Genomic DNA, 27,155 nt, shown 5'->3' with positions numbered 1-27,155 from the left:
TGATGGTGGTGATTGTGATAATGGTGATGATGGTGGTGATGGTGATGGTGGTGGTGATGGTGATGGTGGTGATGGTGATGGCGGTGATGGTGGTGATGGTGATGGTGGTGATGATGGTGATGGTGGTGATGGTGGTGATGGTGATGGTGATGGTGGTGATGGTGGTGATGGTGGTGATGGGGATGATGGTGGGGATGATGGTGATGATGGTGATGGTGATGGTGGTGGTGGTGGTGATGGTGGTGATGATGGAGGTGATTATAATGATGGTAATGATAAGCCCATGGACAGTATCTCACTCTATCCTCACTGCAAGCCTCAAAGTAGGTTTTATTACCCTCATTTGACACTTGAGAAAACTGAGGCTCTGCCAGGTGCTGTGGTTTGGCCAAGAGACACTCTTTTTATTTAGGGAGTGGAAACTGAGGCTCCAAAGTATCCACACAGACCCAGAGAAAGCCTTCGAGAAATGCCGACTAGAAATGCCGCTCCATCCAGAAGGAGGCCCGGCAGTTTGGGGTAGGGGCTCTGTCCCTCAGCCACGTTGCATTACCTTCTCTTAAAGCAAAGGGCTGGAATACAGTCTTCGCCTTGTCTCCCCGCGGATGCGGCTCCACGCAAGCTGAAAACACTGACAAGAGCGAAAGCACCCAGCCCTAGACCGTGGGGGTTTTTTTGTCCCAATCCTGCATTTAGCAGGAGGGATCATAGAGCAGCACATGGCTTCTCCCGCGTGGATTCACCCGCATGGATATTCTAGTACTCTACTCATGCCGGGAAGCAGAGGGAGTAGCAGGCAGCATCCACGGCGAGGCTCACCAGACGCCCTGCAAACTTGGAAAGAACTGGGTGGCACGCGCCAGACCGCAGCTGAGCAGAGACAAAGCTGCAAAGCCCAGCGTCCAGCACACTGAGAAAAGCAAAGGCCCTGGATGCTGCACCGGGAGATGTCATGTGGGAGGTCAGGGGACAGCGTCTCCCTGCCCACGGCCTCTGGAACCCACTTCCTGAACCGTCAGCCCGTCTCTTTAGAAGCCGTAGCCAGAAACGGGAGCCTGTGCGGGCTTCGATCTGGAAAGTGAGTTTTCCTCTGTGCAAAACAAAAGATCTAAAGCAGACACTTCCCGTGTGAAAGCTTTCTTTCCAATCCAGCCTTGAAAAGAGGAATCTTAATCCAACCATCTGCTTCCTCCACTTCTTGTCCACCTGGCTCTCGGATGCAGTAAAGTCTGAGGCAGAGGGAGCCGTGTGGCTCTGGGAACTTAGGGCCGAGGGCGCAGGACTCCAGCATACGTTTCCTGGACACACACACCCGGAACGGCCCAGAGAGGGAGTCCAGCTCAGCTGCCTCGGCCAGGCTGGCCCTAAGCTAAGACTTTCTGAACCTGCTGCTACCTGGGAGCTGGAAGGGGCCATGAAAGGGTGTGACCTGCTGAAAAGCACTGTGATTCTGAGCCCAAACCCTTCTGTTCTGGGCAGAAGAGTCCAGGCCAGTGAACCACTCAGCAGCTTCCAAGGCCGTGAACTGAGCAAAGTGTCACCAGTAATCAGAGAAACGACACCCTCTCTCCTCAAACGTGAAATAAGGCGATCGTACCCAGTGCGTCCGGGGCAGGGGAAGCCAACTCAGCAGAGGGAGATGGGGGAGGGCGACCGCGAGGTGTCTCACATGTGTCCACCTTCCGTGGATCCACCAGGAGCCGGCAAGTGCCGGAGAGCAGAGGGCGTGGTGAGGCTGACTGCCCCAGGGAGCGGGCACGGACGGGTGGGCCCAAGACGGAGGACCGGCCAGCCCCGCCCCCGCCCCGTGCCACGGGCTTCTGCAGACAGGGCATCTCCACCTCAGCCTGGATCACAGCCACCCCGCCTGGGAAGCACGCTGCGGGCGAGGAGGGACCACCCCCAACTGCAGGTCCTCTGGACGTCCCTGCGGCCCTCCTGGGACCAGCCAACACAACGTATCAAAAGCCTAAAAACCCACACTGGCATGCCAGCCACCCTATCCTGCAGAAGCACCATTCCTCACTCTTCACTGAGACCCCGCACCATGGGAAACTAGAAACGTCCACAGGGACTTCGGCAAGGGGAGCGGTGGACAAACCGACCCGTCCCTTGATGGAGCTGCACGTCCACAGCCACCGCACAGTGGTCATACGGGAGGCCCCCGGGCCTGCGCCACGGAAGGTGCGTGTGTGCCACCTGTTTCCACATGATACACACGCGGAGAACGGCCTGGAGGGGCCAGTCCGGGACACGGCTGGTGGTCACTGTGGGGAGGGGGACGCAAAGAGGCCTCTTCTCCCTTCACTCTGCGTATCTGTATGTCATCTGCACATCTCGCATGGACTGTTCTCAAAATGTGCTCGGTTATTCTAATGAAGAATCACCGTTTGCCAAGAACGGAAAAAAAAATTTTTTTTCAAACATCATTTACCCTTTGATCCACGTCGAGGAGTTTATCTTAAAGAAACAGACAAATACTCCCGACGAGCATACGAGTATGGGCATGTCATCAAAACACTGTTTATCATAAAAGATGCAAACAGCCACGGCAGGAGAGCAGCCACATCACACAACCCTACAGAAACGGGGACCGCAGACCACGAAAGCCTTTACTGACAAAGAGAGACGCTCACCACCTCTCAAGTGCGACCAACTACGGAGAACGTCATTCCGTTTTGTGACAACACAGGGTTACGATATGTGCATAGATTAAATCCTGAAGGACAGCCCCCAAAACATTCCCAGTGATTATTTTTGCTTTGTGGCTTAACGTTTTCCAGTTTTCCCAATTATTTACATGCTCGCCATTGCCAAGCAGAGCATCCCAGCCCCTTCACTGCCCCCAGGCCCCTCCCTGGAGTAACTCTCGCCCCCACCCCACATCCACCCCTGAGGACCTTCCAGCCCATGCTGAGCGCCACCCCAGCTCAGTCACCCTCCCTCAGGACCCCGTGCTCCGCGGACAGACGTGCATTTCACCCGTAAGCCCACAAGGCAGTGAGTTCAGCTCGGGCACGGCAGGCCCTCTGCAAGCAGAAGAGAAGTCTTGCTGTGACAAGGTTGGCCTGCGGGCACTTTGGATCCCAACCCAGATTTGAGGAGGCAGCCCAAGTGTACACAGCGCTAAATTTCTAGAGGCCACTCCTGCCCCATGAGCCCGTGCTTCCAAAACTGACCCGTGTCCCCTGGAGTTGGACATCCCACCAGCCCCATTCCCGCACCTACCTTCTCTCGTTGTCGTCCAGGTGAGCAAAGAGCACGTTCTTGGAGATGGCTTTGGCCAGTGCCGTCATGGTCTTGTAGTCCTTGGGGATGACCTGCGGGGAAGCCCAGGAGAGTCAGACCTGTGGGCACCCTGGACCAGGGCCTGGACCCAGCTAGCCCTTTGGACCCTCCATGACCCCGAGAAATCGGGCCACTCAGCCTTCAAGGTGTTATTACCAGTGAGGGTAGACAGAAATCTTGAAATGCTAGCTGCATGTCACAATATTCGGAAATCTGAAAAATAAAGAAGAGACAAGGGGCCCAGAGTGACCTGAGAATTGGCGTATCGTCCAGAACTCGGGGTCTTGGTGGACAGACGCCGGTGGGCTTCAGAGCCTGTAAAAGATGCTACAAGGGGGCTACCCTGGTGGCGCAGTGGTTGAGAGTCCGCCTGCCGATGCAGGGGACATGGGTTCGTGCCCTGGTCCGGGAGGATCCCACATGCCGCAGAGCGGCTGGGCCCGTGAGCCATGGCCGCTGGGCCTGCGCATCCGGAGCCTGTGCTCCGCAACGGGAGAGGCCACAACAGTGAGGGGCCCGCGTACCGCAAAAAAAAAAAAAAGATGCTACAAGGCCTCCAGGCCCTTGGATTATTATGTCTTTTGTTTTTATTTCTTTACTCCACTGGCTTTTTTTAGGTAATAAATACTTGTTGAAATATTTGAAAACTGGAAAAAAAAAAAAAAAAAGATACCTTGACCCAAGGCTGGCTCCACCCTTTCAGGTGGTTATGGAAGGGGTGGGTAGGGGCCTGGACCTTGTTGGCCAGAATGTGGGTAAAAAGTCATCCCCACGCCCGCTGAGACCAGCCTGGAAAGCTCGAGGTGTGTCCAGTGAATCAACGCCCAGCTGACGACCAGCACTGGTATTTCCAATGCCAAGATTCCTCCCTCAAAAGACACCGAGGGGAGGCTGTCTGCACCGGCACGTGACCCCCACCTCATGCTCAGCTGCCCCGAAATCTCTTCCAGGCTGGGGGCGGGTGGTGACGTCGGGACCCCACATGTGGGTACGCCTCATCTAAATCCATGGAACCCTTTACAAAGAGATCCCTGAGGGGCAGGATGGAGCCCCCTGAAAAGCCACTCCAGCTCCAACAACTGTGTAACAGCTTGGACGTGCAGGCCTTGAGAGGAAGGTCTCTTCCTACACGCTGCACCCTCTCCCCTCCTATAACACCCTGGGTTACTGTGGTGACACGTCACACTTAGGGAACCAGCTGGGTGCCATCCTAGCAACTAAACCCACATGTCTGTCCTGTTTCCTTGGTTTTACCCACATCCCACCCAGGCCACACGCAGTCGTCATGGCCCTTCAGCCCCTCTGGTCTGTGACAGTTTCTCAGAGGAGGACTGGCAGTGATTTTGCAGAACGTCCCTTCGTCTGGGTTTGTCTGGGGATCTCCTCCGGGCTGGACAGGGGTCCAGGGTTTTGGGAGGAAGAAGCCACAGAAGTGAAGTGCCCTGGTGGGCTTTTAAGCTGCACTCTTACTGGTTTTATTCCCTGATTATAAAAGGACTAAGTACTGGGGAGGAACTGGGCATGGTTGTTTCACGGGGACAGAGGTTCAGATTTGCAAGATGAAAACGTTCTGGAGATGACGGCGGTGACCGTGGCACAATGGTGAGAATGTGACCTGGATGCTGAACATGGTTAAAGAGGTGCTGTGGCCCAACTGTCCCCAAATTCACGTGTCGAAACCCTAGCCCCCATGGTAAGGTGTTTAGTGATGGGGCCTCGGGAGGTGACTGGGGTTAGGTGGGCCCCCAAGACAGGATCCGCACCCTCGTAAGTCGAGACCTAAAGATCTTGCGCTCCCCACCCCGCCCGCCACGTGAGAACAGGCGAGAAGGCGGCCACCTGGGGGCCAGGAAGAGAAGAGGGTTCTCACCAGGAACCCACCCTGCCGGCACCTGGATCTTGGACTCCCAGCCTAGAGACTGTGAGAGGGTAAATGTCTGTTGTGTAAGCCGCCAGTCTTTTGTTACGGCAGCGTGAGCTGACACAGACGGTCAATTCTACTATGCACATTTTGCCGTATTTTAAAATAAATGTTTATAATAGGTCAAAAAGTAAAAATAAAAAAAAATTTTTGAAAGAGTAAAGCTGGCTGTAGGAATGCGTAAGATGGAATGGCAGGCATGTCCAAGGCAGGGCTCAGGGACACACGCAGCCACCAGTGCTCTCACACCGGGGAGGCCCCTGACAAAGGTGCGCCCTGCTCAGCATGAGGGCCGGAGAGAGAGGGAGGGTGATGTCCAGGGCGGGGGCGGGCTACCCCCAGGCGGCTCTGAGGTTGGGGTCCAGCCTCGAGGGTGAAGCCAGAATAGGACCCACGAGGCCCTGGACACGGGGCTCCCCCTCCCACACCCCACGACCTGGCCATCCCACCCTGTCCCCAGCCTACTGGGGTCACAGAACCATGGGGGTGGGGTGGCCCCGAGAGAGCCTCAGGCAGGTACGCACCGGGCTCAGGCCAGCAGGGACCACGACGCCCTTCCGGAAGAAGAAGGGAGGCCAAGGCCCCGACGCCTGGGATGCGGGTTGGGACGCAGGGCGGGGGCGGGGGGCGGGGGGGGCGGGGTCAAGGCCCACCTTCCGCACGTAGGACACGGCATCCTCCTCTGTGTACACCTCAGCGCTCACGCCCCCGCGCCGGGGCCGGGCTCGCACCACCGGGTTGGGCGGCAACGGGGACACTTCCTCATCGTGTGAGTCCGACTGGGAGGCTGACTTCTGCTGCGCCAGGATCTGTCGGTTTTCTTCCTGGAGGGGGGACAACGCAGAGCGGGTGAGAAGAGAGGCCATCTCGGCAGAACCCCAGAGTCCGTCCCGGGAGGTCACGGGGTCCCAGGAAGGCCGGGGACCCAGCGCGTCCCAGCCGGGCCCGCCCGACCCGCCTCCCTGGACTTCAATGCTACCTCCAAGCCCACCTCTTCCCAGCCCACAGCCCTGCCGGCCACAGAGCCCTGGCTCCAGAAGGCTTTCTGTTCCTTCACACTTTGAGCAACGTGTCAAAGTTGCTACCAGACCCCAGAGCTCAGCCCACAGGGTCCAAGGCCCCGGCGAGCCTCTGAGGCCCCCCAGCCCCACGGGTTCACCCGAGGGCAGGAAGTGCCCCCACTCTGCTCACCAACGTGCAGGAAACAGGAGGTGGGCGCATAACAGGGAAGCAAACCTCTCGTTTTCTTCCCGCACTTTTCATTACTGCTTTTTAAAAACTCTGTTTACACACAGAGGGCACAAAATCCACAAAGTGCAAAGGTACATGGAGTGACGGGGTCTCCCACAGCCGACTCTCCAGCTCCACTTCCCCAGAGCAACCTGGCGACCAGTTGGTCCCTGGATGGGACCGGGCTTCCCAGCACACGGCCCCGGATGGTCGCAGGAGGTACCAGCTCTATAAGCTCTTGCACCTACACACAACCCTACAGAACAGCCAAAGCCAGGAGAGCAGCTCCGACTCACGCCAACATATACAGGGTCTTCATCCAACACCCAACGCTTCCAAGGCTGAGGAACAGCCCCAGGTGCCTCGTGGGCGGGAAGGAGGGGTTTCCCTGAGGGTCAGCTCTGGACACACCAGCAACCACCGATCGCTCCAGAACTGCCTTCCAAGTACTCACCTCGCCACTCCTCTGTTACCGTGACAACAGTCATCTCATCCTTTCTGAGACCAGCGCCAACATCTCCCTGGAGCCAGGAGTCACTGGGTTATTTCCCACCCTTTGTGAATTACTGGGTGACACGCCGGAAATGTGTTATTTACATTGTACGTTAATTCTACTCAAAGTTAAGACTGTCAGTAAGACTCCCACTTTTATGGAAATCATTACAAACGTCACTGACTGTTCTTGTAAACCACGAATTTTCACTATCAATAGAAATGTCAGTTCCATCTCAAGTGAGAGACTCTGGGCCTTTGCTCTTAGAGATTATTAAAAATAAGAACAGTAAGGGAATTCCCTGGTGGTCCAGTGATTAGGACTCCGTGCTCTCACTGCCGAGGGCCCGGGTTCAATCCCTGGTCGGGGGAACTAAGATCCCACAAGCCGTGTGGCCAGAAAAAAAAAAAGAACAGTAAAATACACAAAAATGAGTCAGTGGGGTCTTAAAGCGGGATTTGGGAGACATGAGTGGGAAAGGCCCCTGCACTGCAGTGTAAACTGTTTATAGTGACACCGGGGCTCTGCCAGCACACAGGAGAGAGGAACCAGCAGAGGCCCCGGGCCACCAAAGGACGTCCGGAAGGTCAGGCCATGTGGGAGTGCCCAGGCTCGGAGGTGACGGTGACACGGGGCAGAGACGTGGGCAGTGATGAAGGTGAGGTCGGGAGGAAACGACCCCAGGCTTCCCGTAGAAGCGAGGGAGCCGACAGGCGCTTGTCTCAGCAAACGAGGGGACTTCTCTTAAGTTGAGGTAAAATTCGCACAGCATAAAATTAACCATCAGCCGTTTTAAAGTATGCAAGCCTGTGGCATTCGGTACATTCAAAATGTTACGCAAACCTCTCTAACAGCTAGACCCAAACGCTTCCTCACCCCAAAACACCCGGGTACCCCACTGGCAGCCCCTCCATGCCCTCCACCCAGGCCTAGCACCCACTAACCTACCTTCTGCCTCCGTGGATCCGCCCATTCTGGACATGGCCATGGACAGAATCATACGGTACATGCCCTCCCGTGCCAGACTTCTCCCACTCGGCACACTGTCTTCAAGGAGCACCCATGTTGTGGCAGGTGTCAGCACGTCTCTCCTTTTGGTGGCTGAATCGTACTCCGCTGTGTCACATCTCGATGATCCATTAGTGAGCTGGTGGACATGGGCTGGCTCCATCCTTTGGCTGCTGTGAGTAGCGCTGCCATGGACGTGAGGGTGCAAGTGTGCGTCTCGGTGCTGTGTTCAATTCTCGGGGATACCCCTGGGGCAGGAATGCTGGGTCCCACGGGGGCTCGTGCTCAGCTCAGTGAAGAACCTCCCAGCGCTCTCCACCAGCCACTCCCAGCAGCAGTGCCATCCCCCAACACCCTTTGCCACTTTCTGTGTATTGGTTTGATTTTGATCTGGCCGACGTTGAGTTGGGCTCTGGACACACTGACTTCGAGATAACGGAGCGACCTGGCCTTGGGAATGGCCCACAGACCCTACAGACAGTGGCTGACCCAGGGTCCACAGTCACGGTGAGGACCCCAGGCTCCCTGTGCAGCCACCAGAAGCCATTTGTCTTCAAGAAAACCGCGGCCCAGGCCTTGTTCTCCTGGACCCGTAAGCAGCCCTGTCCCGGCGCGGAGATGACTTTCCGTCTCTGGGAGCAAAGGGTCAAATGAGGCAGGATACAGGTGGTTCAAAACACGAAGCCACTTCAGGGGATTTTGAGAGGACACGGGGGGGGGGGGGCCGGGAGCAGGGCCCCCAGGGCGCAGTGGGATGACCGCCCCCAGGCTCTGCCTCGACCACGCCAGACCGTTACTTCTGGATGGCATCCCTCTCCCACCCCGGGAGATTCCAGGAAAACCTCTAATTCTCAGAGCTCCCCTTTCATGTCTCCTGTTTTCACGCTGCTGAGTTGTCTTGGCTGCGAATGGTAGAGGGCACGGGGTCAGGACAGGCGATCCAGGCCAAAGGAATCTTCATAACAAGAGTGTGGGAACAGTGTTTCCAGAAAGCTCCGCAGCCAGAATCTGCCCCAAAACGCGTAAGGCAGCTCCAGGGACCGTCCCCGTCCTGCCCTCGGGACCCAGAGCTCCCTGGGCCATGAACGATGTGCTTCATCACCTTCTGACCACGTTTTCCTACACGAGGGGTGAAATGCAGGCTTCCAGCCTGAGAAGAGACAACACGGAGGGGGGTCTAGGGAGACTTTCCAGAACTGAGCTGACCCCCCACACACAACAGCACACACGCCTGGGAGCCTGGGACAGTGGAATCCCTCCCCTCTGCTCCCCTCCCTGTCTGGCTGGGCAAGGACACCGGCTGCCCCATCCCTCGTAGGGGACTCCTAGGGTGAGGGACGTCCCGCGTAGGGGATACCTAGGGTAAGGGACGTGTCCAGGGCACCCAGCCACCCAGCGGCAAGGCAAGAAGAGAAACACAGAGCTTCGATCATTTATTGAGCACCTTCTGTATAACAGGCCTCAGACAGAAAATGCAACAGGGAAAAAGGCATAGTTCTTTCATGAAGGAGGTTACTGTTAGAGCTCAAACAGGACAGAGATGGTGGTCACAGCAAGACAACGGGTGAGCACCACCGAAGGACCAGGTAGGTACAAGGGGCTGCACCAGCACTGGCAGGCTCTTAGACCATCCTCAGCAAGGAGGAGTCCAAGAGGGCTTCCTGGAGGAGATGCCTCCTGAGTCCACCCAGATGAGAAGAGCTGAACCAGGGGACGTGGGCAGTTCTGAGCTCACCCCTTGCCCCCCTCCTCCCCAACCTGTGGCAAATTACAGTTTGTGTGTCTCTTCATGACGTGGCAGCCCTCTCCAATGTTTGTTTCATCCATCTCTTCAGAGTCAGACTCTGATTTTATTGTCTGCTATTTCTTCGATTTCTGCTTCATTAACTTCTGCCTTTACCCTTGTAATTTTTCCTCGTTTCTGTCTTGCTGTCTTCCTCTATTCCTGGCTTCTCAGGTGGCACCTGGGCAGTAGGTTGAAAAGGGTCCCTCAAAAATTCATGTCCACCCAGAACCTCAGAGAGTGGCTTTATTTGGAAATAACTCTTCACAGATACAGTCAAGTTAAGACAAGGTCATCCTGGATTAGAGTGGCCCTAATCCAACGACGGGTGTCCTTATGAAAAGAGGAAGTTTGGACACAGACACACAGGGCCGAACACAGGGGCAGTCGGGTGATGCGTCTGCCAGTAAAGGGCAGCCCCCAGAAGCTGGGGGGGCTGCGGCGGACCCCGCCCCCCGTCAGAGCCCCCAGAAGCGACCACCCCAAAGCCTTGATTTGGGGCTTCTGGCTTCCAGAACTGTAAATAGCTGTTTTAAGCTGCCCATTTTTTGACAATTTGCCATGGCACCCTAGGAAACTAAGACACACAGCTCATTAATTTATCATCTTATTTTCTAATGAAGCTATAAATTTCCCTCTAAGTACCAATTTTGCTGCATTCCACATGTTTTGACATGCAATGCTTTTATTGTCACTCAACCCAAATATTTCCTACTTTTTTATCATGACAATCTTTAACTGATAAACCATGCAAAAGCTCACTATTGATTTCCAAATGTATGGAGAGGCTTCTGGCTCTTTCTCTTTTTTCTGGCTATCTTTTTATTAATAATTTGTAACTTTATTGGGTTATAGTCAAAGGATTCGGTTTCTGAGTGAGAAAAAGACTTAAACTCATCCTGGGATCCCTTGAAATAACATGTTGCACTGGGTACTTCATTCTCAAATTCTAAAGTTCTGATTTACACACACCTTTCCAGGATCTCCGATGTAACCGGATGAACACAAGGCAGATGCCGTGTCCTCCCCAGTCACGGCCCCGCTGTCACACAAGCTCGGATGGGAAACGCTGTGCTTCCCAGGGAGCTCACCACCACGTCCTCAGCACCCGGAACAGTGCCCGGCACAGAGCAAGTGTTCAGTAAACATTGGTGAGATAAATGAATGAATGAACGAATGAAACCTTTTGGGAGAACTGGTATAACTGTCAGTGGGTGCTCTGAGCTTCATAACCCTATTTCTTAAAATACATCCTAAGGAAACAATGAGGGGTATCAAAAAGGTATCTGTACCAGAATGGCCCTTGCAGTGCTTAAAAAAAATTTTTAATCCAACAATCAACAGTAAGAGATTGCTTAGGGCTTCCCTGGTGGCGCAGTGGTTGAGAGTCCGCCTGCCGATGCAGGGGACACGGGTTCGTGCCCCAGTCCGGGAAGATCCCACATGCCGCAGAGCGGCTGGGCCCACGAGCCATGGCCGCTGAGCCTGTGCGTCCGGAGCCTGTGCTCCGCAACGGGAGAGGCCACCGCAGTGAGAGGCCTGCATACCGCAAAAAAAAAAAAAAAGAGATTGCTTAAATCAAGTTAGAAACATCTATGTAACAGGATATGCTGCACCATTAAATCATACTTTTAATATATTTAGTAATCATGTAAAGTTTGGTTTAAAACACCAAAAAGCAGGATTCAAAACTATATATAGTCAGGGAATTCCCTGATGGTCCAGGGGTTGGGACTCTGTGCTTTCACTGCCAGGGCCTGGGTTAATCCCCGGTCGGGGAACTAAGATCCTGCAAGCCGCACGGCGCGGCCAAAAAAAAAAAAAAAAAATTATATATAGTCAAGAGAATGAAGAGAGAAGCCACGAACTGGGAGAGAATATTTGTGAAACACATATGTCTAAAAAAGGACTTGTATGCAAAATGTACAAAAAGCTCTTAAAACTCAACAATAAGAAAACAACCCCATTGGAAAACAGGCAAAAGATCTAGACACGTCACCAAGGAAGATCCCCAGATGGCAAATAAGCACAGGAAAGATGCTCCACCTCATATGTCTTCAGGGAAACATGAATTAAAACAGCAGTGAAGGGCTTCCCTGGTGGCGCAGTGGTTGAGAGTCCGCCTGCCGATGCAGGGGACGCGGGTTCGGGCCCCGGTCCGGGAAGATCCCACATGCCGCGGAGCGGCTGGGCCCGTAAGCCATGGCCGCTGAGCCTGCGCATCCGGAGCCTGTGCTCCGCAGCGGGAGAGGCCACAACAGTGAGAGGCCCGCGTACCGCAAAAAAAAAAAAAAAAAAAAAAAACAAACAGCAATGAGACACCACTACACACCTATCGGGACAGCCAAAATCCAGACGGTGACGACACCAAAGGCTGGCGAGGGTGTGGAGGGGCAGGAACCTCATCCGTGGCTGGTGGGGATGCACAATGGCACCGCCACTTTGTTTTTTGTTTGTTTGTTTTTGTCTTATTTTGTCTTGTTTTTTTTTGCCGCGCCACACAGCTCGTGGGATCCGAGTTCCCCGACAAAGGATTGAACCCAGGCCCTCGGCGGGGACAGCGTGGAGTCCTGACCTCTGGACGACCGGGGAACTCCTGGTGCAGCCACTCTGGAAGACAATCTCGTGTCTGTCTTGATACAACCCAGCAATTGCACTCCTGGTATTTATCAAAATGAGTTAAAACTTACATCACATGAAAACCTACACACGGACCTGCACAGCAGCCTTGCTCACAGCTGCTAAAACCTGGAGACAAGCAAGGCGCCATTCAGCAGGTGATCGATACATAAACCTGGGGTCCGTCCAGACAAGGGGACACTACCCAGCAATAAAAATAAATGAGCTATTATTAAGTCAGGAGAAGACTTGGAGGAAGCTTAAGTATGTATCACTAACTGAAAGAAGCCAGTCTGAAAAGGCTAAACGTTGTAGCTAGAAAAGGCGAAAACTATGGAGACAGTGAAAGGATCAGGGGTTGCTGGGGGCTGGGGGGGAGGGGCGAACAGGTGGAGCAAAGGGGATTTTTAGGGCAGTGGCTACTCTGCATGACGCTATGATGATGGAAACATGTCATAGGTTTGTCCAAACCCAAAGAATGTACACCAAGAGCGAACCCTCAGGGGCGCCGCGGACTTTAGTCAATAGTAGCGTATCAGTGGTGGCTGTCATTCTCTCGAAGCGCTGGTTGGTGCTCTGAGGCCCGTCTGGGCCTGGGGAGGACCCCGGCCACCAGTGTCTCCAGCCACCCCTGCACCCCCAGCCTCAGCCTCCCGCAAAGCTCGCTGCCTCCACCACCCTCCAGCAGACCTTGGGACCGGCTGCCCGGTCTAAGAGCGCCCAGGACCCTCCCACCCGCACTCAGAACCCTGGGAACCCCAGCCCCCGCACCCCAGCTGCTCTGCAAACCCTCCTCATTCCACCTTCCCAGTGCCCCCACCCACTCGGCCTCCCGGACACCCGCCCCTCAGTGAAGCAGACATCGCGACGACCAGGGAAGAAACCATCGGGGCCAAAGGTATGGGGGCACCCACTTTCTTTTCCTTTTTAATTTCAAAGACTTGGTTTCCCTAAGTAGTTATAGGTTCACAGCAAACATCACAGGGAGGCACAGAGACTTCCCACACGCCTCTTGTCCCCTCGCTCGCACACCCTCCCCGGGGCCTCTCTACGCTGCAGAACGGGAGCCACCAGAACACACCCAGACTACAGCCTGGACCACCGGTCCCCGCGCCCTGCCACCTCCAGACGGCCTCCAGCCCGCCCCAGCCTCCGGCCCACCCAACGCTCCAGCGACCGCCTCCGCGGCTCCAGCCTTCCACGGCTCCGGGGTGGCACGAGCTGCCCCCGGCATTAGCCGCCAAGCCCATCGTCCCGAGGACAAGCCTTCGTCCAGAGAGCGTGCTCCCCGAAGACGGCCCCACGGTAACCCTCGCCACCCGCAGGGCACGGCCTCCTGTCGGCCCCCAGGCTGAACGCGGACCCACCCCCTCCACCCTGGCTTCCCCGGTGGCCCCCCAGCACCGGAAGGCCGGGGCAGTCAACGTGCCGGGGGGACGGACCGCCCCTCCAAGACCCTCGGGAGTTCAGTGTAGTCCCGCCAATGGACGCCTCTGTCTGCCACCAGAATGACACATGCAGTGCTGGTCACCAGGAAACACAGGCTGGTCCTCCATACAGTCACCGGACGTATCTGATGCCCAGTGTAGACCACAGCCACAGGAAGGGCCACAGGAAGGGCCATGTGGGCCCTGACAGAATTCACTTCCAGGGAAGCGGCGGGCCGGGTTCTCCCCAAGGGAAACACAGCGTAACTTGCTCGTTTCATTAAAGGCACAGAGTGAGCCTGGGTCACCAGCTGTCTGACCAACGGACCAGAGGGAAGCCACCGCTGCACCAGGAAGGAGAGCCTGCTGGATGAGGCATCTATGGCCACAAAAGAGAGCAGAGTGGTGTCGGCGAGGACTCGGGAAAAGGTGGGGGGCTCAGGGTCGCAAGACCACAAGCTCACCCGGTCCTTGGGGAGCAGATGGGCAACAAGATTCAACAGCCGTAAACACAGACACTCGGCCCCCAGAGCCCTTCCTGAAATACCTGCATAGTTACCCATTTTTTCTTTTAAATCATTTCCTTGGCATAAAGGTGGTTTCTGGAGCGGAAAAAAACGAAAAAACCTGAAAGCCATCAAACACAAAACGATGGAAATAAAGTAGAAACGATGACGCATCCACGTCATGGAAAACTTTACAGCCACAAGAGGCCACAGAAATGCTACTAATACAGATGCAAGGCAACATGAGTGCACTTAATGCCATTGAAATGCACCCTAAGAAAAGGCCAAAATGGCAAATTCTATGTCGTGTATGTTTTACCACAATAAAAAATGCTACCAAGAAGAAAAAAGCAAACAAAAACTGCACATATATACAATTATCCACATCCGTATGTAAGCATGTCCTGCGGGTCCAGAAAAGTCCTTGGGAAAATGTAGGGCTGGTACGTAGGTGCAGGGTCACGGGCACACTTGTATAAAGTAATCTTTCCTGCACAATTTAAAATCCACTGTTAAAGGGACTGATGACTTTTATCATCACACGATCCGCCACAAGACTGAATCCTGGAGAAGCTCCAAGGCTGTGTTTGGCCGGCGGGTATGGACTATCTTCCCCCCTCAAGCCTCCACCCTGGAATAAGGCCACCTCCTCACCGGCTCACTCACGGAGGCCTGGGCACTGGGTGCCACACCCCGGCCCAGGCAGCACCCCGAGAGCTGGGCCATCCCCACCAAGCTGTGCCGGCAGCTGCAGCCTCTGTGCTTATCAAGGCCTCACACACACGCCTCCTGCCCTCCACACAAGTGGAGAAAACTGCTCCTCCCCAGGCTTCCGGCCTGGCCAGCCTCCTGCAGAGAGAGGGGCCCCGGGACCCAGCACACCGCGGCCCCAAAGCCAGAGCCTTTCCTGCTCCCAGGCTGAAGCAGCTCCCTGGTCACCGTGCTCAGCAGACGCAGCAGGAAATGAGACCCCCCGGGGGGTCTCAGGACACCTTCAGGCACTTTACATTTGGGGATCCCAGGTCCATTTGAACATCCACTGCAAACACTGGGGACGTTCTCCCCAGTAAAATGCATCCGCCTGTAAAAGCTTGCACACGATTTCAGAGAATCCACCAAATCAGCCCCGAAGCCTGGAACCTAGGCCTTCCAAGTCACCCTACCTCTTCCAGACCTCGGTCCTCAGCTGTCAAAGGCAGGTAATAACTTGCCTCTCCAGGCAAGAATGATCAATGAATCTTCCTAAACCCCTGTGCTCGCCCCAGCCTCTCCCCCAAGCTCCAAACTCATAGCCTCTTTGACAACTTGAGCACATCCAAAGCCTTACTCTTAATTTTTTCCTGTCCAACCCTGTCTCCGTCTCTTCCCACTGGCCCCTTCTTGGCTCAGGACTTCACTCAGGCCTCGGACCAAACCCGAGGAGTCACCGCCCATGCCTCTTTCCTCACCCCACCCCCAATCCACCAGCAAGACCGGAAAGGCCCCGCAAAGAAAACGGCCTACCTCACCCTCTCACTCCACCCCCAGGGGACAGAAGCAGCCTCACCCCAGCCAAGTCTAACAACCAAAAGCATCTTGGCCACTGAAATGTCCCCTGGGGGCAAGAGGTCCCCCGCTGAGACCCTCTGCTCTAGTTTCACTCTGCAGCCTCGGCTCAGGTCTGGCCTGGACCCTGCCTCTGGCCTCTTAATGGGCTCCCTGCCTTGGTCCGGCGGACAAGTCCCGTCCTGTGAGCCATGTCACCTGGCTGGGGTCATCTGCGAACAAGTAGAGTTAAATGAGGATGTACTGTCACCCACCTGACCCTCCCTCTTCAAACGTGCAGGAAACAAGCACCCCCCACCCCCCTGCTCCAGTCCCCTGTCCTCTGTGCACAGGCCAGCGACTGGACTCCTCCCATACATGGCGACCTCGGAAGTAACCAAAGATTAAAGCCACGTCGCCATGTTCACCTATCAACTAAAAAACAGGTTTTTATTTATTTTTTTAAGGTTCATTTATTTATTTATTGGCTGCGCAGCACGTGAGATCTTAGTTCCCCAACCAGGGATCGAACCCACACCCTCTGTGTTGGAAGGGTGGAGTCTTAACCACTGGACCGCCAGGGGAGTCCCTGAAAAACAGGCTTTTAAATTAAAACAGCCAAAGCTGACTAGGGTGGGTGGCTACAAGCACACTGTCTGGTGGGGCTTGAATCAATGCTGCATTTGGAGAGCTCCTTGACAACACCAACAAGACTTCTGTGACCTGGTAATTCCACCTGGAATTTCAAAAATTCCATCTCCGAAAAGCTGTACTAAACACTACTACATACAGGAAAAAAAAAAAATCTATGTACAAATATGTCCCTGTGGCATTATTTTTTTAATACATCTTTATTGGAGTATAATTGCTTCACAAAGCTGTGTTAGTTTCTGTTGTACAACAAAGTGAATCAGCCATGTGCATACATATATCCCCATATCCCCTCCCTCTTGCGTCTCCCTCCCACCCTCCCTATCCCACCCCTCTAGGTGGTCACAAAGCACGAGCTGATCTCCCTGTGCTATACAGCTGCTTCTCACTAGCTATTTTACATTTGGTAGTGTACATATGTCAGTGGTACTATCACTTTGCCCCAACTTCCCCTTCCCCCCACCCTGTGTCCTCAAGCCCATTCTCTATGTCTGCGTCTTTATTCCTGCCCTGCCACCAAGTTCATCAGTACCATATTATTTAGATTCCATGTATATGTGTTAGCATACAGTATTTGTTTTTCTCTTCCTGACTTACTTCACTCTGTATGACAGACTCTAGGTCCATCCACCTCACTACAAATAACTCAATTTCATTTCTTTTTATGGCTGAGTAATATTCCATTGTATATATGTGCCACATCTACTTTACCCATTCATCTGTCAGTGGGCATTTAGGTTGCTTCCATGTCCTGGCTATTGTAAATAGTGCTGCAATGAACATTGTGGTACATGACTCTTTTTGAATTATGGTTTTCTCAGGGTATATGCCCAGTAGTGGGATTGCTGGGTCATATGGTACTTCTATTTTTAGTTTTTTAAGGAACCTCCATACTGTTCTCCGTAGTGGCTGTATCAATTTACATTCCCACCAACAGTGCAGGAGGGTTCCCTTTTCACCACACCCTCTCCAGCATTTATTGTTTCTAGATTTTTTGATAATGGCCATTCTGACCAGTGTGAGGTGATACCTCATTGCAGTTTTGATTTCCATTTCTCTAATAGTTAGTGATGTTGAGCATCTTTTCATGTGTCTCTTGGCCATCTGTATGTCTTTTTTGGTGAAATGTCTATTTAAACAGATGGAGAAATATACCACGTTCTTGGATTGGAAGAATCAATATTGTGAAAATCACTATACTACCTAAAGCAATCTACAGATTCAATGCAATCCCTGTTAAACTACCAATGGCATTCTTCACAGAATTAGGACAAAAAATTGTATGGAAACACAAAAGATCCCAAATAGCCAAAGCAATCTTGAGAAAGAAAAATGGAGCTGCAGTAATCAGGCTCCCTGACTTCAAACTATACTACAAAGCTACAGTAATCAAGACAGTATGGTACTGGCACAAAAACAGAAACATAGATCAGTGGTACAGGATAGAAAGCCCAAAGATAAACCCACTCACATATGGTCACCTAATTTACAACAAAGGAGGCAAGAACATACAATGGAGAAAAGACAGCCTCTTCAATAAATGGTGCTGGGAAAACTGGACAGCTACATGTAAAAGAATGAAATTAGAACACTCCCTAACACAATACACAAAAATAAACTCAAAATGGATTAAAGACCTAAATGTAAAACCAGACACTATAAAACTCTTAGAGAAAAACACTCTTTGACATAAAACCACAGCAAGATCTTTTCTGACCCCCCCCCAGAGTAATGAAAAGTTTAAAAATAAATAAATAAACAAATGGGACCTAAGTAAACTTAAAATCTTTTGCGCAGCAAAGGAAACCGTAAACAAGATAAAAAGACAACCCTCAGAATGGGAGAAAGTATTTGCAAATGAAACAATAGACAAAGGATTAATCTCCAAAACATACAAACAGCTCATGGAGCTCAATATCCAAAAAACCAACAACCCAAATTAAAAATGGGTGGTGTTATTTTTAATATTAAAACACTGGAAACAACTCAACTGTCTAATCATGAGGAAAACATTGAGAAAACTTTTCTGGATCTTCTCAACACATTACACAATCACTTACACTGAGGACCATGAAGAATGTATAACAAATGAACAACATAAAATATAAAGTTGCATCCGTAACATGATTCCAACTATGTTTCAAAACCACAATGCACGGTTGGGGGGGAACAGGTGGAAAGGACTCCAGGTGATTTCTACTTCTTCTTTCCACTTTTGAACTTTTCAATTTTTCTTTAAAAGGCATGTATTACTTCAAAATGTGTTTTAACAGACTGTTCTAAAGGGAAGAAATAAATCCATTCCTTTGCATTACAGCTACCTCTGTCCACAGGAGTGCCCATCAGAAGTAAAACACCGCTGAGCTCAGGGACACAGAGGTGCTTAAAACAGACCTGGGCCCCAGCTGGGGTCCCGTTCAGTCCCCAGGGACAGGTAGGTCGTGATACAAAGACCACGAGGAGGAACCTGAGGTCACCCCAGAGAGAGATCTGGGTGGCCAGGGAGGAAGGCAGGAGGCGTGAGGCGGGGAGGGAAAGCTGGACGGGACCACAAGAGGCTCCTGCCCCAGCCTTTTGCTTCCTAGCTCCGAGCCCCCAGGATGTACCAGGAAGGGGGGTGAGAGCTGTCATCCACGCAGGAGTGAGCTGGGCGATTCCCTCCTCAGGAGAGAGGGGGCGGGTGTGGCACGTACACCCCCCACATGTCTGAGGGGCAGGCCAGCGAGGGAATCTGACCTCCAACGGCCCGCCACACTCTATCAGGGCTGTTTCCTTTTACCCCAGTGCCAATGGCATCTCTAACCAGTCCCCGAAGTCGAGAACCGCCATCGATCCCCCAAGCTATAGTCACAGCCAGCAGTTCCCAAACGTCCGCACCACCTTCCAGGAGGCCTCCTGAGACCCTGAGCCACTGGAAGAAGAGAGGATTTCCGTGGCGGGAATGAAGCCACCGTGGCCTCCCTGCCCACCCCCCCCCCCCCCGCAAAGAGCCGCAGGAGGCCGTCCCACGGGCGCCCCGCCCCCTCCTGAGCACGCAGGCAGCGGAGGGGAGGCCCGACGGGGCTTCAGCGCCACACACACACCCCTGCACCGGCTAGGGGGTGGGCGGGGGGAGGACCGGGTGCCGGAGCCACTAACCTTCTCCAGCTTCTCGAAGTGCTCCCGGAGGAACCTCATGGGGCGCTCGGGCTTGGAGATGCAGAGCTGCACGATGCAGTCCTTGAGCACCTGCTGGGCGCCGTGCTTCTGCACGTAGAGCTCGCAGCCCCTCAGGCCGTCGTCCTCCTCCAGCTGCTGAGCCGATGGCGAGGCCATGGCGACCCGCTGCCCGCTTCCTGCGGAGGAAAACGCGAGTCCTGCCGACCTCGGAGGGGCAGGACTCCCGCGGCCTGGGAACACGCGTCTTACACGCACCGTAAGGTTTATCTGGTGACCGACGTGACCTGGTGACACGCCAGGCGTTTTATTCTGCTGCTGTCAAAGGCCTCTCACCCTGGGGGGCAAAGCTCAACTCTAAACAGATGCTCGCGGGGATGGAGGGGGATCCGGCGGGTTCCGGGCGCGGCTGAGAAACCTGACGACGGAGAAGCGGGGCCCTGCGTGTGCAGCCCAGGCGTTTATGGGGTCTCACTTGCGTCCGTCCCTCCCCCTTTGGAGGACAGTGTGTGCCTGGAGCGCCCTCCGCGAGCTCCCGGGGAGATGGCGGGGGGACGGGGGGAGCTCTTACAGGCTCCACCGGAAAAGAAAGGGAAACAAAAACAAACGAAGCTCCGCGGACGGGCCTCCTGGGAAGATGAACCCGGCGAACAATGGCAGGGCCGCGCGTTCGGCCCGCGCTCAGCCAGGTCACAGTGACGGCCCGGAACCCGGCCAGCCCGCCAGCGCCGAGCACGCAGCCCGGCCACCACGGCCTCCCAACCTCCCCAGCCCCCCGACCACGGTTTCCGGCCCCGGACCGGCCAAGGGGGCGGGGGCTCCCCGAAGGCCAAACTTCCTGGGGCCTCCCGGCCGGCGGGGGTTTCCGGAACAGACCCCTCCCCAGCCCCGCGTACCTGGATGCGCGGCGCCGGAGGCCGGAGGCGGCTGCGCGGGGACGCGCGGGCGCGGGGACGGCGGGCGAGCGGGTCCCGCACTGCAGCGGCGCCGCCCTCCGTCCGCCCCCGCGCCGCGCCGATCCACCCCCAGCCCCACCGCCCCCTTCCCGCCGACCGCGCTCCAGGCCTTCCCCCACTCCCCGCTTGCCCCTCCCCGCCCCATCTCACTCCCGCCCCTCACCCCGTCTATCTCCCACATCCCCAGGACCCACCTCTCCCTCCCCCCTAGATTTCCCCTCACCGGCAGCCTACCCCGTCCCCTCCCTCTTTCCCCCTCCTCCCTCTCTTTCTCCTCCTCTTCCCTCCCCCCCGCCCCTCCCCCGCCCCCAGGGCATTCAGGCTGACCGGCCTCATGCTGCACAGAAAGACCCACAGATCCATGTGAAGCTGCGCAGCTGGACCAGGACCACTACTACCGCCCCGCAGGCTCCCTCCTCACACCTCCACCCCCTCCACTGGAGCCCCTGCGATTGCCCGGATTGTCCACCCTGGCAGGTGGCAACCACCTGCTGCCTTGGGGTGATGGCCTCCCCCACCTTCACACCTGGGGTGTCACATCTGCATGTCACAGGGCCTGCATTGGTGGCCAGGCAGGTCTAGGCTACTCCTTTTCTTGGTTAAGGGCACCAGCTTCACCCAGATGCCCCAGGGGGAAATCACAGGGTCATCCTAAATTCTTCCCACCACCCATGGGCTTCCAGGAGGTCAGAGGCCATCACAGCCCCTAATCCACCAGCCCAGGCCTGCAGGAAAGGGAATCACCCTTATTTTCCTGTTGCCAAAAGTCATGTTTTGCTCCCATTCTGCCAGGGTGGTGCTGGAAACATCATCTCGGGCACTTGGGGGTCCCCAACGCTTTACCTGGAGCAGCCTGAATACCAGGAGATGGGGTAGGGATCTCAGGCCTTTAAAGGGGAAGACCTCTGCTCTCCCACCCATACTGCCCTGTCCACAAAGACACATTGCAGGGTGGCCGGCTGCCCCGCACGCACCCCAGCAGGGCTGACGCTGACCCAGCTTCCTCCTGACGGCTTGAAGCGAAAGGAAGAGGATGTGCTCAGGTGGTCAGACTAGGAGCTCCTTCCTGCCTCTTCATCCCCTGCCCTCGGCGTGCCTCCTGGCCCATCCCCACCTCAGGTACAGTCACACCTGTCCCATCACACTTATTGCAAGAGTCATTTTTGGGAACTGAAGTCCAGTCTCAACTGAATCAAAACTTTATTCCACAACTAATTTAAACTGTTGGCTGTTTCTCCGCTCCACCTGCCCGATTGCTCAGACCTCCTCTCCCCGCTTGCTGCCCCTCCCCCCCGCCCCCCAGTTACTGCTGGCTCCTCAGGGTGGCCTGGTGAAGAGGATGACAAAAAATTAGGGCCAGGTTTCACTTGACGGACTTGAGGGGGGGGGGCATATGCTCCAGGGCTGGCTTTTGTTCTCGGAATCTCCTGGGGTGCTCCAGGGATCTCTGCAGGGACCTTCCCCCTGCACGGTTCAGTGGGAGGGGGAGACCGTCTCCGAGGATGGCCTTCTAACCCCGAGCCCCCCCTCCACACACATAGCCTCCTCCTGGCAGGGAGCCCCCTGGACCACGTCTTGCAAGACAAGGAGCTCTCCGGGTTCAGGGCCTGGCGGTCAGCTCAGTGCACCAAGCCCACCAGAAACTTGGTTCCTCCACCTCTCTCAGCTGTGGCTGGACGAGCCCCATCCTCACACTACCACTGTGGCAGCTCCCACCAGCCTGTCCCCTGCAGACCCTTCCGGGCCACTCAGGTAGCTACTTCAGAGGCCCTGCCAGCCGGGGGCTACAAGCAGGCTCTCCCTAAGAACTCCCTCCCCACCTTCCTCAAGGAGTAGTGCGAGGCCAGGTCCCCCACCCGTGGCCCAGCCTGCAGACAAGCCCCTCCCATCTCTCCTGTGCCCCTGCCCCCTGCGTCGCCTGAGTGGGAGGGAAATGCTTCCAACACATCCAGCTCACTCACTGCTTCAAGGAGGGGAGCCAGGGACCCTCGAGAAAGCCTGGCCTCGCTCTGTGTCTGGGCCAGGCTGTGTTAACCAGTAAATGTCTGCATTGATGGCACAGCGGTTGTTTGCAGCTGATCCAAGTGGCTCCACCCTGAACGACACGATCCCTCCGGCCCTCTCCCTCCGTGATGGGGGGCAGCGAGCACAGGGTCAGTCAGGGAAACTGACTAGACCACCGGCAGCCAGTGGCCTTACGTGAGGACGGCAGGCATCCCCCTCACGGAGCAGGGACAGGAAACCGTGTGGACCAGTGATGCCATACACAGCTAGGTCAATGTCGCCACCGCTGGATGGTGACAAGTCCCGGTTTATTGGGTGTCCTGAAAACATGCAATGGTGATCATGTCATCATTCAGAAGTCCCAGCAAGTCGTGCTGGTCTGTGTGTCCCCTCCACCCACAGGGAAGGACCCACCCCAGCACAGCCAGCAGAAGGGCTTCACGTGCCCCAGCCCCGAGGTCCTCACCTCAGCCCTGGAACCTGAATCACCAAATCTTGCAAAGGTCCAACTTCAAAGCCACATTATTTTCCAACCACCCCTCTCCCCCGCCCCAAACTCCTGGCTCTGCCAAGTCCAGTTCACCCAGCAAGACTCAACAGGGACATTGCTTCTGCGGGGAACCCTCCCTGTGGCTCCCACACCTGAGGGCCAGGTTGGGCCCTGGGGTGCCGCCCAGGGCTCCCTGCAGCTGCAGCTCTATTCTAAGTGTGCCAGAGGCCATTTGCTGAACTTCTGTCCCCCCCATCCCCCCCTCCTGCAGGGCAAGGAGACAGATACCCGCTGGGGTGAGGAAAGGAGGGTTCTCACCGGCCCGCCCAGCGCTGACGTGGGCCCTGCCACCTGACCAGCCTGGGGCCGGGGGGCGGGGCCGGGGGCTTTACCTGGAAGAGCCATCGAATCTCCCCACCCGTCTAGGTGGGTGTGGCTCTCAACCCCAGCTGACAGGAACTGAAGGGACCAGGGGATGGGAGCAGAGCAAGAGGCCCAGGGTCAAGTCCCGTGACCAGCCACGTCCCTCATGGGGGAGCGAGCTAATTCCTCCCGGGAGCAGAGAGCCAACCTGGGGAGATGTGGGAGAGGAGCTGGGGTCAGGAGAGCAGGGAGCCCAGAGCGGGGATGAAGGGGAGGGACATGACCTGGGGTGCGGCCGCAGGCTCCTGAGAGGCAGCAGGAACCAGTCAGTGCATCTAATCCACACACTGCTCCCGGGGATGGTTTGGGGGTGTGGCGGGGGGGGCCCCAGGCCCATCCAAGGCACTCCCAGCAGAGGACCCAGCCCTCTGCGTGGACCCGGGGCCACCTTCAGGGGCCACAGCTGAGCCCTGCCTGGACTCCTGACCCACAGACCCTGCGGTGATCAGGGGGTGTAAGGTCCTGAGTTTATGGTGACTCCCCCAACGTCTGCAGAAAACAAAGCTGGTGACAACCTCAGGCAGCGAGGGCCGCCCGTCCCCAGGGCCCCATCATGCTTTCGTGTGTCCCTGACGAGTGTCTTCCCCCATCCATGTTGTCCTCAGGCATCCTGCCCTCTGTTCCTCCCCGCACCTGCTCAGGACGTCCTTCGATTGACTGTCCCCCCCCCCCCGCGCCCCAAGCGCCGAGCACCGAGCACGGGCTCCGCTAGGAGGATGAGCTGCTGCGGATGCCGGGGACCCCGAGCGCCCCATGAGAACCGGCCGGAGGAGACAGCGAGTGAATGGACCAACCCAGCGCATCTGCTTACAAGAGTTGATTATGCTGGCGAAATGACACACTTCACCACGTTTGTAACCAGGACACTGAACGAGGGGGTCCTGGAACAGACCTGAAGCTGCTTTTTCCTACCTTGGCCGGGTCTTTTTTTTTTTTTTTTTGCGGTACGCGGGCCTCTCACTGTTGTGGCCTCTCCCGTTGCGGAGCACAGGCTCCGGACGCGCAGGCTCAGCGGCCATGGTTCACAGGACCAGCCGCCCCGCGGCACGTGGCATCTTCCCGGACCGGGGCACGAACCCGCGTCCCCTGCATCGGCAGGCGGACTCTCAACCACTGCGCCACCAGGGATGCCCTTGGCCGGGTCTTTAAAATGTATTCGGAGAAGGAGTTTCCTTCTCTGCTCCTACCTATACATTTTGGCTCAAACGTAGAGAATTTCAAAGTTCTACTGTCATGTTAAGATATAAACCCAGGGTCAACTCGGTCATTGTAAGTGTCCAGAGCTATGAAATGATCATAACTCCAGCCTGACTTTAAAGTTAAAGCCTTTCCCTTCCTCTGGTGAGGCTGAGGCGGGAGGCGGGCCGGGAAAGGACCGAGAAGTTTTGCTTTTTCCCTCTTACCCCACCATCCACCTGCCCCAAACCTGACCTTGGAACAGCCTCTAGCAACTGGAATTCCCAGCCCAGGCCACTGAGCCAGGTGCCTCATGGACATGGGATCATACAACACGTGGCCTTTCGTGCTGGCTTCTCTCACTGTGCTTAACGTGGTCGAGGTTCATCCACACGGTAGCAGGTGTCAGCTCCGCGTTCCTGTTGAAGGCTGAGAGTCAGATATATGCCTCGTGTATTGTGTATCCACCCGCCCATCGCGGGCGGGTGGGGTGCTCCCGCCTTTCAGCTGCTGTGAATATGCTGCTGCGAAGGAGGGTGTCAAACCCAAGAGTCCTTGCTTCCCCTTCTTTCACCTGTACATCCAGATGGGGAATTGCCGGATCACTTGCTCATCCTGTTGAATTTTTTCAGGAACCGCCACACTGTTTCCACGGTGGCTGCACTACTTCACATTCCTGCCGGCGGGCCTCAAGCGGCCTAATTCCTCCACATTCTTCCTCCCAAATGTCTGTCCGTTTCTGCTTGTTTTTTATAAGAACCATCCTAACAGGTGAGGTGGTGGCCAGACCTTCACAACAGGCACGAGCAGCTGGGCCCTCCTCTGCCACACTCTGACGGCCACAGCGAGTTACAGGCCAGCTGGGGCTCCACTTTACTGGGAGAGGACTGGCCATGTGTGCAGAGCTGGGGAAAAATGGGCTAGTTTGGAAACAACTACACTGAACATGTTTTTTGGCTGTGGGATCTTGGCAGACATGCCTTAGAGAGCCTCCCTTCTAGTCGTAACTTGCTAAGATTTTAAACGACAAATGGGCGTCAAATCTCATCAAGTGCTTTACCTGCAACTACTGAGATGATCACACCACTTTTCTCCTTTTCTAAAAATGTGGTCGGGCTTCCCTGGTGGCGCAGTGGTTAAGAATCTGCCTGCCAATGCAGGGGACACGGGTTCAAGCCCTGGTCTTGGAAGATCCCACACGCCAGAGAGCAACTAAGCCTGTGTGCCACAGCTACTGAGTCTGTGCTCTAGAGCCGATGAGCCACAACTACTGAGCCCACGAGCCACAACTACTGAAGCCCGCGTGCCTAGAGCCCGTGCTCCACGACAAGAGAAGCCACCACAGTAAGAAGCCCGTGCACCACAACGAAGAGTAGCCCCCGCTCGCCACAACTAGAGAAGCCTGTGTGTAGCAACAAAGACACAACTCAGCCAAAAATAAATAAATTTATTTATGTTTTTAAAAATGTGGTAAATCACATTAATTTTTTTTAAACATCTTTATTGGGGTATAATTGCTTTACAATGGTGTGTTAGTTTCTGCTTTATAACAAAGTGAATCAGTTATACATATACATATGTTCCCATATGTCTTCCCTCTTGCGTCTCCCTCCCTCCCACTCTCCCTATCCCACCCCTCCAGGCTGTCACAAAGCACCGAGCTAATATCCCTGTGCCTTGCGGCTGCTTCCCCCTAGCTATCTACCTTACTACGTTTGTTAGTGTGTATATGTCCATGACTCTCTCTCGCCCTGTCAAAGCTCACCCTTCCCCCTCCCCATATCCTCAAGTCCGTTCTCCAGTAGGTCTGCGTCTTTATTCCTGTCTTACCCCTAGGTTCTTCATGACATTTTTTTCCCTTAAATTCCATATATATGTGTTAGCATACGGTATTTGTCTTTTTCTTTCTGACTTACTTCACTCTGTATGACAGACTCTAGGTCTATCCATCTCATTACAAATAGCTCAATTTCATTTCTTTTTAAGGCTGAGTAATATTCCATTGTATATATGTGCCACATCTTCTTTATCCATTCATCCAATGATGGGCACTTAGGTTGTTTCCATCTCCGGGCTATTGTAAATAGAGCTGCAATGAACATTTTGGTACATGACTCTTTTTGAATTTTGGTTTTCTCAGGGTATATGCCCAGTAGTGGGATTGCTGGGTCATATGGTACTTCTATTTGTAGTTTTTTAAGGAACCTCCATACTGTTCTCCATAGTGGCTGAACCAATTCACATTCCCACCAGCAGTGCAAGAGTGTTCCCTTTTCTCCACACCCTCTCCAGCATTTATTGTTTCTAGATTTTTTGATGATGGTCATTCTGACTAGTGTGAGATGATATCTCATTGTAGTTTTGATTTGCATTTCTCTAATGATTAATGATGTTGAGCATTCTTTCATGTGTTTGTTGGCATTCTGTATATCTTCTTTGGAGAAATGTCTATTTAGGTCTTCTGCCCATTTTTGGATTGGGTTGTTTTTTTGTTATTGAG

General features: G+C 54.7%; 2 protein-coding genes across 11 annotated transcripts in view; one reads left to right on the top strand and one right to left on the bottom strand.

The window, feature by feature from the left end:
- The window catches only part of PRKAR1B (protein kinase cAMP-dependent type I regulatory subunit beta), a 91,676-nt gene extending 71,121 nt beyond the window's left edge, over positions 1-20,555 (bottom strand). For 6 of the 10 annotated variants that reach the window (XR_003793102.1, XM_029220254.1, XM_029220263.1 and 3 more), the window contains exons 1-3: positions 19,589-20,478; positions 5,863-6,033; positions 3,229-3,320 (exon numbers count right to left, since the gene is read on the bottom strand). Coding sequence is in view for 9 of the 10 variants with exons in the window: in XM_029220254.1 (XP_029076087.1) it covers positions 3,229-3,320; positions 5,863-6,033; positions 19,589-19,765 (440 nt within the window). In the remaining variant the exon portion in view is untranslated. Of the gene's footprint in view, positions 1-3,228; positions 3,321-3,444; positions 3,496-5,862; positions 6,034-6,200; positions 6,327-19,588; positions 20,479-20,502 lie in introns of those variants that run through there. The other 4 variants (XM_029220250.1, XM_029220252.1, XM_029220255.1 and 1 more) reach the window with 4 other exon arrangements.
- A 340-nt stretch (positions 20,556-20,895) lies between these two features.
- LOC114893680 lies at positions 20,896-25,928 on the top strand. The gene is made up of 7 exons (XM_029219354.1): positions 20,896-21,134; positions 21,355-21,434; positions 21,583-21,681; positions 22,104-22,314; positions 22,969-23,069; positions 23,328-23,482; positions 24,085-25,928. Exons 2-7 carry the CDS (start codon positions 21,430-21,432, stop codon positions 24,189-24,191), a joined length of 678 nt encoding a protein of 225 aa, XP_029075187.1. The 5' UTR covers positions 20,896-21,134; positions 21,355-21,429; the 3' UTR covers positions 24,192-25,928.
- The last annotated feature ends 1,227 nt before the right edge of the window (positions 25,929-27,155 follow it).

Source organism: Monodon monoceros, unplaced genomic scaffold (genome assembly GCF_005190385.1).
Source record: "Monodon monoceros isolate NGI ecotype Baffin Bay Population unplaced genomic scaffold, NGI_Narwhal_1 Super_Scaffold_13, whole genome shotgun sequence".
NCBI lineage: Eukaryota > Metazoa > Chordata > Mammalia > Artiodactyla > Monodontidae > Monodon > Monodon monoceros.
The sequence above is the reverse complement of the archived record's forward strand: the minus strand, read 5'-3'. Positions and strand labels throughout refer to the sequence as shown.

Excerpts from the sequence above, each read along its gene's own strand:
- LOC114893680 (XM_029219354.1), top strand. Across the intron at positions 22,315-22,968 it reads GACCCTTCCGGGCCACTCAG|GGAAGGACCCACCCCAGCAC; the intron begins GTAGCTACTTCA and ends CTCCACCCACAG. Across the intron at positions 23,070-23,327 it reads AATCACCAAATCTTGCAAAG|GGCAAGGAGACAGATACCCG; the intron begins GTCCAACTTCAA and ends CCCCTCCTGCAG.